At 37.8% G+C, this 11,889-nt stretch overlaps 1 protein-coding gene across 1 annotated transcript in view; it reads left to right on the top strand.

Moving 5' to 3' along the window:
- Window positions 1-3,236: 3,236 nt before the first annotated feature.
- LOC108681395 (voltage-dependent T-type calcium channel subunit alpha-1G) overlaps window positions 3,237-11,889 on the top strand; it is a 95,841-nt gene continuing 87,188 nt past the window's right edge. The window contains exon 1 of the mRNA XM_047882876.1: window positions 3,237-3,331. Coding sequence (XP_047738832.1) covers window positions 3,237-3,331 — 95 coding nt within the window. The remainder of the gene's footprint in view (window positions 3,332-11,889) is intronic.

Genomic DNA, 11,889 nt, shown 5'->3' with positions numbered 1-11,889 from the left:
GAAATTTTATTGCTAGGGAGAATTAGTTCATGAGTCATTATGGTCCTTAGAAAACCTGAAGTGACTTAATTTTTGCATCGTAAAATTATTAGACAAGGGAAATGGAAGATTATCTATAAACGTCATGTACATAAAAGGCAGAGTTCATCCGTCATGTTTCTACTTCAATTTGATAGTTTGTGGTGCCTTGAAGAAACAGTTTCTTTGTTTAGCTATCATGGCGTGATATGAGCAATTACTGCCTTCATGATGTGTTATCCTGAAATTACAAATTAAATATTTTTATTCACACGATTTTCTCGACGCATTTGATGCAGCCTAAAGTTACTTAAAAAGCAATCCAAGCATCGAAATAATGTCACTAATGCCGCTCACAAGCCCGTTCTCCGCTTACACGTGACATTTATTGCATGTTTTCTTGACATGTTGACATGCTTCGAAATTCCAGTAAATACTTGCAAGTAAACGAAGCTCAACAATTGTGAGGCGAACGTCTGAGTTTCTCAGTGTCATTAATTCTGGCATCCGATCCCTCATGAGACTCTTCCTTAGGTGACACTGTGCTGATGGTTATTTGTTATTATTAGTATTATATTTGTTATAATTGTTATTGTTAATTTTAGTATTAATATTTGTATTAGCAGAAATAGTATTGTTGCTGGGCCTTCGATGTATTATTCAGCGAGAGAATTCGAATGAATATGTACACTAAATATACAATACACTTTCAAAATAATAAAAAATAAAAATACACTGTAAATTGTCAATTGTCTAAATAATAAATACACTGTCAATTCGGACAAATATGTACAATAAATACTCTTATGGTGTCGCTGTGATTATATTTGTGTTGGGATTATGGAGAGTAGGGATTGATCATTAATGATAACTCAATTAGCAATGCCAACTTCAATTATTACTTAGAGAGTTCCTTCTCTATTGTTCCTGTTCCGAACTAAACTGTGAACTATCTTAACACCATCGGCCTGAACACTAAAAAACATCAGCGTGTTGATGTTTTTTTCACTTCTGTTGTTCACATGTTTTGAATATTCTTCCTGTGCTGCATTTCATTGATTATTCTTAATTATAAACACGCAATAAATAATATTCCTTAACCGATGATCACGTGGTTCGAGCGTGTCAGCATGATGGCCATCTTGCTGAACTGCGTCACGCTCGGCATGTACCAGCCATGCCACGACGAGGAGTGCGTCACGACGCGGTGCAAGACGTTGCAGGTACTGTAGCGTGCGTCACGACGCGGTGCAAGACACTGCAGGTACTGTAGCGTGCGTCACGACGCGGTGCAAGACGTTGCAGGTACTGTAGCGTGCGTCACGACGCGGTGCAAGACGTTGCAGGTACTGCAGCGTGCGTCACGACGCGGTGCAAGACGTTGCAGGTACTATAGCGTGCGTCACGACGTAATGCAGGGACTGTAGCTCGCTACAGTCATGCAGTGTACAGTGTAAAAATTAAAAACCAGACTTGGTTTGAGCAGAACAGCAAAGGTTATAATTTATTCATGAGTATTATGCTAATGATTTCATCTCATGCATAAAAGAAGTCCATCACCAACCGACGACTGGCGGTTTACGCTCCTCACACGAGAAACTGTTTTATTTTTGTATGTATAATTGTTAAATAACCTCTGGACATGTAATTATGTTATAAAACTGCATTTGCTGCTGGGAATTTCTCTTCATTTGATCTATTTTTGTAATATATTAGGCCATAAGCGTCTTGATGTTCAGTATTGAAGCTGAATAATTAATTTAAAAGAAGCGCAGGAGGACGCCTAATTATGGGGGAACAGGCGTAGGTCCAGGTTTTTAGATGACGTATAAGAGAACAATATTATAGAAATTGTCTCGCTATTTTCTGCAAAATAAGGTTAGGCAGGTATGAATAATAAAATTCAGAGACCGCAAATAATTCGGTTTTGTGCAACGAAATAGTTATATTTGCTGAGAAAAGCAGCAGTACACTCATTTCTACTATATTCATCATTACATACATCATTACATTTATATTTACATACATCATTAAACCCATCTTTATATGAATCATTATATTCATCATTATACTGTTCATTCATCAAAATTTTAGAAAATAGAAATAATATTTTTTCTTCGCTGCATCACTTCTTGATCGTCATGAGTTTCGTTAAATTTAAACTCACTCTATTACTCTCCCTTCGTTCTTATTGATAAAATATCATCCACAATTTCAATCTTTCTTCATTTAATTGTGCATGAAGTGCACCACAATCCTTCTAAAATCTAAACTATCTTCGATATTTCCAAATCATGTCAGAATTTCTCGCCCCATCTTCCCCATATGTAGGCCATTTTTGTGCTTCTTTACATTGTATATTCAGAAGTTTACCTCGGGAGCCGAGACCCGCCATCTTGCCCCAAGCTATCCGGCTATTCTGCTGGCTTTTTCGTCGGAAACATGAAAGTTTTCGCCGAGATAAAGAATATGCTACGAAAAGGATAAAAAATATTCCGAAGGAAGTCGCTCGAGTTTGTTCCTTCAGCCGAAGGCATTGTTGGCCACTGGCATGAATTTTTTCAAGATTATTCATTACATTTTTTTCAAGTTCTTTTTTCGATTCCTGACATAGAAAATAATTTGGGATTTTGAGCGCAAAAACACAGCGCCGACGATGTCTGGTAATTAACGAGGTAAATCATGAAGCATTTTCAAATAATTATACGAATTCAGTGACGAAACGCGCACAACTTTCCCCGCAAATCATAAATTAAAATCAATTCCCTGGTGAAACACGGACCAGATTTTTGGTGGAATAAATCGAAATATGAAAATTGGCTGACTTTTTGTGCAGATTTTTGACGACCTGATCTTCGCTTTCTTCGCCGTCGAGATGCTCATCAAAGTCATGGCCATGGGCTTCCATGGCAAGGGCACATACCTCGCCGAGTCCTGGAACAGACTCGACTTCTTCATCGTCGTAGCGGGGTGAGTGCTAGGTTAAGTTAGGTTAAGTTGAGTTAGTTAAGGTTAAGTTATGTTAAGTTATAGTAGATTGGGTTAGGCTAGGTTAAGTTAGGTAAGGGCACCTGTAACCTCGCCGAGTCCAGGAACAGACTCGACTTCATCGTCGTCGCGGGGTGATTGCTTTGAATCTTAAATGAATATATGCATTCGTGTTCGATATTTGTCGTTCAAGTTAAATGTTTATCAACATTACTCACACAATTGTCGAGATGCTCATCAAAGTCATGGCCATGGGCTTCCATGGCAAGGGCACATACCTCGCCGAGTCCTGGAACAGACTCGACTTCTTCATCGTCGTCGCAGGGTGAGTGCTAGGTTAAGTTAGGTTAAGTTGAGTTAGTTAAGGTTAAGTTATGTTAAGTTATAGTAGATTGGGTTAGGCTAGGTTAAGTTAGGTAAGGGCACCTGTAACCTCGCCGAGTCCAGGAACAGACTCGACTTCATCGTCGTCGCGGGGTGATTGCTTTGAATCTTAAATGAATATATGCATTCGTGTTCGATATTTGTCGTTCAAGTTAAATGTTTATCAACATTACTCACACAATGGATTTAATATAAATTAAAATGGATGAATATTTTTAATACATAAAAATATAAATTAAAATGGGTGATTTCAGCACGAATATCCTTTCTCAGGCTGTTACTTTACTGATATTTTCTGTAAAAAATGTCTGCTACGAATAATAAGTAAGGCAATTGCATGGTCTGCTGAGGCTGACTTGCACTTAACATTAACATGCTTCATTAACACTAGAAATTGTATTTATTCCTTGTTTCAATGACTTTTTAGGTTCCTATTATTTCTTTAGATGATAAATTAAGTTGCTATTGTAATAACGTTGAGATTCATTACCATAATGTTACTCTAATCGTGCGTTTATGAAATAACGGTTGAAGATAAAACTCTTAATACAATTGTGACAGTATTTTATATGATGAAATTGATTAGTAAATGATGAAGGGTTTTTCATTAGAACCTACAAATAATTTATGGCATCAACTTTTCATTACCTATTGCTTCCATAATTCAGGTAGGAATATCGTAGTAAGGCAAGAATTCTTTGCAATTGTCAGAAGAATTCTTCAGGCAGCTACAAATAAAGAGCGGTCCAGCGGTCGCCCCCCTCCCGCCCCTGGAAGTTTACAAGAGAACAAGCGACGACAAACGTGTCACTAGAAAGTAGTTTTAGCTACAAACTTGTCGCGTGTTCGGTAACAAGCGCTTCTGATGGCAGCCATATACGCAGCCCAGTTATCTGAAATGAACGCTCTATGTCGTCCTATCGATATTCTGGTTCTTTATAGCATTAGAGTTCTTTTATACATACGAAGCAACGTTCTAAGCTTGTTAGTGATGTTTGTGCTCGAGGTGTAGGGCTGAGAGGAATCTCTTGTGAACATGGGGTAATGGAAGGCTATTATGGTGGCTCCGTTTATGCTGGTAACACAAAGGTTAAAAAATCTGCTGCGTTCGGCGAATTTTGTTCTGTGCTCATAATGACGAAAGGCTTCGGCGTGGCTTAGCATCAGGGAGATTGAGCCATATAAACTCAAAGTGATCTAAAGATAAATAATGTCAATTAACTAGAATATCATGGACATATAGGAAAATTAGACATAAATAGTTTTAAAATAACCTTTTATATTCACTAAATAATCCTCCCGGGCTTCATCTAGGCTTCGAAAACAGAAAAAATCTCAAGCATGCTGGCGCGCGATGAGCAAGATAAGGCGCAACGTGTCGAATTTCTCGAATATTCTGGCAAGTTCCTCGCCTTCTCGACAATTTTTTCGTGATTTTATCGGCACACAAATTAAGTATTCAGGCGGAAATTCTAAATTTGCATTGATCGTCGCCGCCATCATGTCAGGAGGTTGTTGTGTCCTACGTTAGCCGCGACACAAAGAAGTTGAAAGGAAAAAATATTGAGCGTTTTTTTCTCCGATGATACCCTGAAGATACGATTTATTTAGATACCGTTATGAAGAGATCGTTTATGTAGCCATAGACAAAATGATAGTTCTTTGTCCACTAATTATATCGATACGAGGAATTGATATGAAAATAGTATAAACTACCGTACGCGTAGCCGTAGACAAAGTGTTCACTTACAGCCTGCACGCTGACGATTAGTTGGAGTGTGAACCCCACAATTCTGGTAGAAAATTTGCTGGGTCGTGTCCGGGGATTCGCAGATGAATTCTGCTAAGTTTTGTATGATGTGTAGTTCATAATTAAGTATAAAAACTGTAAAGCAGAGTTCAGAGTTCGAGATTCTCTAGATAAATTTGCTATGTGACTTAAAATTTTGATTCGCTTCGATGGGTGAACTGCATTCTATTCTTCTGCACTACCTCACAAACCTCCAGACAAGGAGGCATTATACCAGCTAAACCATTACTCAGTTTACTACACTCCGATTTACATTACTAAACCATTACTCATTACTCCGATCAAAACTGACGTTCTTTGTTCCCTCTTTCTCTTTTAAACGTCATGGCTCTATTTTTCTGACTACCCCTGCAACGATAGCTATTTTCTTCACTTCGGTAAGGACTGGTTGCATGGTGTTGAGCTCTCCGTATCCTCATTACCGCCGTCCGTCGCTATGCTTTACTTCGATTTTTAATCATAGGCGAGCCTCGCTTTACAACTTTGCTCATCTCGACCCCGGCTCGTTAAGACTCTTATTTCCATTATCCCGAGACAATGAGACGAGACTCGTGCGAGACAATGAAGCAAGACCCGAGCAAAACAATTATGCGAGACCCGAGCGAAACAATGAAGCGAGACCCGTGCGAGACAATTAAGCGAGACCCGAGCGAAACAATGAAGCGAGACCCATGAGAAACAGTGAAGCGAGACTCGACCGATACAACGGAGCGAGACGGTTCCGTCATAGAAACTGCACTGCGACTTACAGCGTGCGCTTTGAGACGAAAAGTTCCCTGCCAAACAAAAGACGCAAATGGAAGTTCGAATGTGACTGAGAAAAGTGCGAGAGTTTGAGTTTGACTGGAGACAAAGTAACGAAAGGTCGAACATTGAAGGGTAAGAAGGGAAAGGTCAGATATGAAAGGGAAAGAAGTGAAATGTCGAGCGTGAGAGGACGTAAAAAGTGAGATGAAGAGAAGTGAAAAGTCGTACGTGACAGGCATAAAGAAAAACGAAGTTTTGAAAAACTCTGGGCTTTGACATCGAAAATTTGAAAAAAGGTAAAATTGGCGTCATGCATAGGATTTGATGAAATATATTAAAGTGCAATGATAGGTTGTTCGACCGAACAAAAGTGACCAAAATAGCAACGTAACTATATTTGCGAAGATAAATATCACGAAACTAAAAAAAGCTATATGTCAATCCATTAAGAACTTTGAAAATAATATAAAATTGCGCTGGTCATTTCCGAGTTGAGGAGATGAACCGCAATGAAGCTGAATGCAGCTTAAAATAGAGAACAAAATTCCAGAAAATGGCCATATTTTGAGTATCTCATTTATAATTTGGGAATTTAGAACAATTATTTGTCACAATTAGAACAACAATTTCGAACAAGTGTTTGTTCCATATATTAGTAATCTATATGTGGTGCAGGTAGGGCAACATGGGGCAGCGCGCCCCCCACTTTTTTTAAACTAAATTTTTGATGAAGTTTTAATTGATACGAGGTGGTTCTTTGTTTTGTTTAAAGGTACAACTAATGCGGAATGTATGATGTGAATTAGACGCCTATAGAGTTATTCAATTTTTAATGAAACACTATTTTGTAAAAAGTGTCAAAATGGGCCCACTGCCTCACTCCTGGGGCAATGGGCCCATGGGCTTGGGGCAAGACGCCCACCCTTGGTCCCTTTAGCACAATTGCATATTTTTCGTTTAAAATGATAAAACAACACTTTACAGTTAAAAATAAGAAAAATGTAATAAAAAATATGACATTCATTCATTTATTAACAACTCAAAAAATCATATCCTCAACTTGAAAAAATATATACTCTTGGCTTAAAAAATCTATCACTGACGTGAAGAAAAATATTTCATTGACATACAAATATATATCCTTGACTTGAACAGGATATATATTTTTATATATCCTGATATCCTCCTTGACATGAAAAAATGTATCCTTAACTAGAAAATATACGTTTAGTTGATCAGAAAAACACTTCGTTCCATCTTCGTCCATAATCCATATATTATGTACAGAGAATTCGTCGCGATTTCAGCCAACACCATAAAAACTCATCAACTTTTGGCTAATTAATTAGTGTTGACTGAAATCAACTTTTGGCAATGCAGGAGTCAATAACTTGATAAGGGGTCATAAATACGCATATCTAGAAACTAAACCTGCTGCCTTGAGGCGGCAAATCAAAAAATCATGCAATATGAAGTGTAATTTGTAATTCAAAAGCTAGTCATGGTTTTGAAAAGGTCATTGAGACAAATCTAATGATGTATAACACAAGACTACACCATGGCCGCTTTGCCCCGTGACACGCGTGGGCCCGTTGCCCCATGCACTAGGTATCATTTCAATTTATATCGTGTCAACATTTTATTTTAAAAGCTAATAGTCTAAACTTGATCTCAAAATTATCCCTATAAATATTACTTTCAAAATATAATTCACAGTAATTTCAAAAGCTTCATCTACAGTAATCAAAAACAGTTTTATTTAGAAGCAAAAAATAATAATAACGCAAACACTTAGCAAAACGTAAATCCGTACACTTCATCCCAGTGAAACTGTCGACCGGCGGTAGAGAACACGGACCAATATCTGCCATACTTAGTGAAAAATCCGCTATGGGCTCGTGACCCGCAGTGGGCTAGTTGCCCCATGTTACCCTAAATTGAGGATATATGAGCACCCTCTTGATGGTGCAAGATCGTTGAGATAATAACCATGGCTGGTTTAAAAATATCAATTGTCCCAAGCTGTCCCTAAAATTTGCTTCTTTACGAATCAATCCCGGTTGCAATTCATATTCTCAAAAGGCATCGTAAATATTATTATTTTAAAGTGACAACCTCAAGAGAAACGCTACCGCTGAATGCGCATTGAGAACAAGAATTTATCGCCACAAGTTTCCTGTTTCTCGAAACGTGCAATGGAATCCAGCAGTTGCGAGCCAAGTTATTACTATTTAATCTGAAATAAAACACGGTAACGTGTTCCGAAAAGCAGCTTGTACAAATTTCTAATGAATTTCAGCCGCGTGCTACCGAATTTAGCGCAACACACAATAATACTTGTGTAAAAACATAACCAGGTGTAAAATTATTATGCCCTTCTATTGTAAGATGACAGTTCACACATTAAACTCCGTACGATAATTTATTACTAGCTGATAACTATACACCAACTATATAACTATATAACTATACAGCTATATAACTATATAACTATATAGCTATATAACTACATATAACTATATAACTATAACTATACTAACTATTATCCATCAGCTCCTCTGATTTTTAGTAATTCACTTTCGAATCACTTCAGTTCCAAGTTGCAGGATTGAAATCCACATTCAGGCTTGAGTTTCCCCTGCCAGTCGAGTGCTCAGTCAATGACCAGACTGAGGCTCGGCCAACAGCCGTCCAAGGTATTTTGAAACTCCCCGGACACTAATATTCCTCCATATATTCATTCGATGGCTTTAAATGTTCAATGGAGATAACACTTTAATATTACGAGGCTTGAGAACTTCACTTCGTTTTAATCGACTGATAGATGTTCAGCCCAGGAGGTTTGGTTCAAACTCTGCAGAATTTGAAAAAAAAGTCTTTAATTTGGAACCGTCGCGTCAGATATTCTGCCCTGGAGCCTAGTGAGAGCCCGATGAAAACATAAAGCTAACAAGTTATAAGTACCTAAAATACTATAGGGACAAGTTTTCCTCAAGTAAACGGTTTAGTATTCAAAGACCAACTGAAGGAACTTCAGCACATTCATTTTAAAATTAAAGGCAAACGCATAAATGCGTAAGCCGATGCGCTTGCTGATCAATTTCGAAATTATTTAAATAAGATAATATAACAACAATGATTATTATTAATTATAATTATTTAAATAATGTGTCGGAGAATAAATAGCCGTTGTTTTATCAAATCTTCTACCTCTACTTGCTATTATTGCATATGTTTTACAATAGGATTTATTTCCACTAAACTGCGTCAAGAAATACCCGCCTATCATGTATTTTAACTATTACTTATATCCAAGGTATTTAAATTAATACTCGCATCTCAGGTATTTGAATAAATGCGTCTCAGGTATTCATTTATATCAACGTTAAATAAACTGAAGTCCTCAGAATTCACCAAGTCATGAATAATAAGTTTTCTTCATACCCCCATAACTGAGGCTTACCGGTCAGTATGTTCGTCTCGTCAATATTCGGTTCTGTCATTGACTGTTTTTTTTTTGATGGGTAGAATTTCCGAACCATATATTGTGTTGTTGTTATTACTGTCCTGGATGCTATTTCATTATAATTTCGTTAGGGACTGTAATGCAGATCTTTCTCCCACGCGTGAAATTTCTCAATAAATTCTATAATTTTACCCGAATTGCCAGGACAATGTATCTCGACTCCAGTTTCATTTTTTACCGGACCAGACTGTGTCGCTATGATCCACACAAGGCAAGAGGCACGTCGCTGTTTGGACCAAGTTCCACTTATTTGTCTGAGTGTAGGCCTCAGTAACACCTGCACTGCACAGGTGCGGGACACATTGCCTTCATTAAGCCCATGTCTTGTATACTCTCTACGCTCGTGGATTGCTGCTACACTCATGCGCAGCGTGGAGGTTAAACCTAACCAAAACATGGTTAAACTTGCGGCTAGAATACGACTTTTTAGCGTGGGTTCTCTTATAAGTCTTAAGTAGATATCATCTGCTATGGTATTCATAACGTGCGGTTAGTGTACAGTCTACAAACAACGCAGTTTGTTGCTCAGATGTTAGCACAATCCAGACTGTCCTTTCTGAATGCAATGGATAAATTAGATTCAAACTACACTATTTGAGCGAGTTGCAAATGAACCCGGCAGCTTGTTGTGTAGTGCGAGCGAGGGAACTTAATGCATTCCATACCTGCAATGCTGGGTTTAATGCCCGCAACGACATATAAGCCTAATATAGACGACTTGTCCCTCGCCTCTCTGCAGCTCTGCAGGCTAACAATCTGCTCTCTGCTGCAGCTGCACTACTGCAGGCTGCAGAATGAAGGTTAAAGGTTAAGTCAAGCTCAATTCAATGCAGCTTCAAAGTTGCTACGCGCGATTCTCTGTGTTTCTGGAAGATGCGAGGTTGCCGAGTGCGGCTAAATTGGGCAGAAGTGGCAAGGCTCAATGTCTTCACCTATGAGCCGTTTTCTGAGGATTGACGATCGAGTGAAAGAAAAGTATAATGACCGAATGAAATGATAATGATCGAAAAGTATAATGACCGAATGAAAGAAAAGTATAATGGCAACTGAACTCCAGAAATTCATTTTAAAATGTCATGTTAAAAATAGAAAAATTAATCATGACCTAATATATTAAAAAATTTATTAAATACGAAGTGATTTGCAGAGATAGCCGATATATAAATTTTAAAGAAGACTGGCGCACGATACAAAATATATTTGAAGAGCCGTGTTAACATTACATGAGTGAAACAACAGAAGATATTTTAACTTAATTACTCGCGTATGCTCCAGAAGTCTTATTCTATAACAGTGCATCTACAATAGAAAAAAATTATATCATCAGCCCACGCAGCGTTATCTCCACTTTTAATCACAACCTTGAGGGCTCTTCAATGTAGACCCGTTAAATAATTTATTGCTTACTAGGAGAGCACTTGTTCTTTGTGCGTCATGTTGCCTTGAAAGTGATTATTGATTAGTGAATAAAGACAGCGCAAGCGTTGGGCCTTTAATTTCATTGGGCAATTGTGTGCTGATAGATTGTATTGTATTAAATTGTATTAAATACTCACAGGTTTTACTCGCTTAAAATTTATGCTTTGCTTTATATTAATTCGCGCTAGCGTCTTCAAATGCAAACATTAAATGTGTAAAAATTAACCAAATTCAATATCATGCTTGTATTTCTTAAACTTCTAATTTATAGTTTATCGTACACATAAATGGACGTTTTTCTGAATCGTGTGTTTTTGCTATGCAAATAGCCCCTTTTGAATAAATTATATTCCGTAAAACAATTTGTGAGTTCAAGTAAAATAAATTTTTGATGATATCGTGCGTAAGAGTCTAGAGTGAAATGTGACGTATTCAGATTTTGTACAAATAAATATAAGCTTACATGTTGGCTTAAAAAATTTGAAAATACTGTCCCAGCAGCAACAAAAGATTTTTTCTGTTGAGTACTTTAGGGAGCGGTGACATATCAATTTTTTGCTTTCGACGGCAACATCCGTCAACTTTGTTGCCATCCAGCGGCATCACCAGCATCCGTCAACTTTGTTACCGTTCTGTAGCGGCACGGCATCCGTCAACTTTGTTGCCATCCAGCGGCATCACCAGCATCCGTCAACTTTGTTACCGTTCTGTAGCGGCACGGCATCCGTCAACTTTGTTGCCATTCAGCGCCGCTCTAGCGCCGCTGTGCGTTTTCATGACTCATTAGTTACGATTCTTTTCAACAATTAGAGAAAACTTGAATTTTACATCTTCATATCCAGACTGACATGGCAAATAATTACAATACCGGTTAAAATCTTACACTCAAGTGAATCTTATTCACTCAAGTGAATCTTATTCACTCAAGTGAATCTTATTCACTCAAGTGAATCTTATTCACTCAAGTGAATCTTATTCACTCAAGTGAATCTTATTC

Source organism: Hyalella azteca, unplaced genomic scaffold (assembly GCF_000764305.2).
Source record: "Hyalella azteca isolate HAZT.00-mixed unplaced genomic scaffold, Hazt_2.0.2 contig11500, whole genome shotgun sequence".
Taxonomy (NCBI): domain Eukaryota; kingdom Metazoa; phylum Arthropoda; class Malacostraca; order Amphipoda; family Hyalellidae; genus Hyalella; species Hyalella azteca.
The sequence above is the reverse complement of the archived record's forward strand: the minus strand, read 5'-3'. Positions and strand labels throughout refer to the sequence as shown.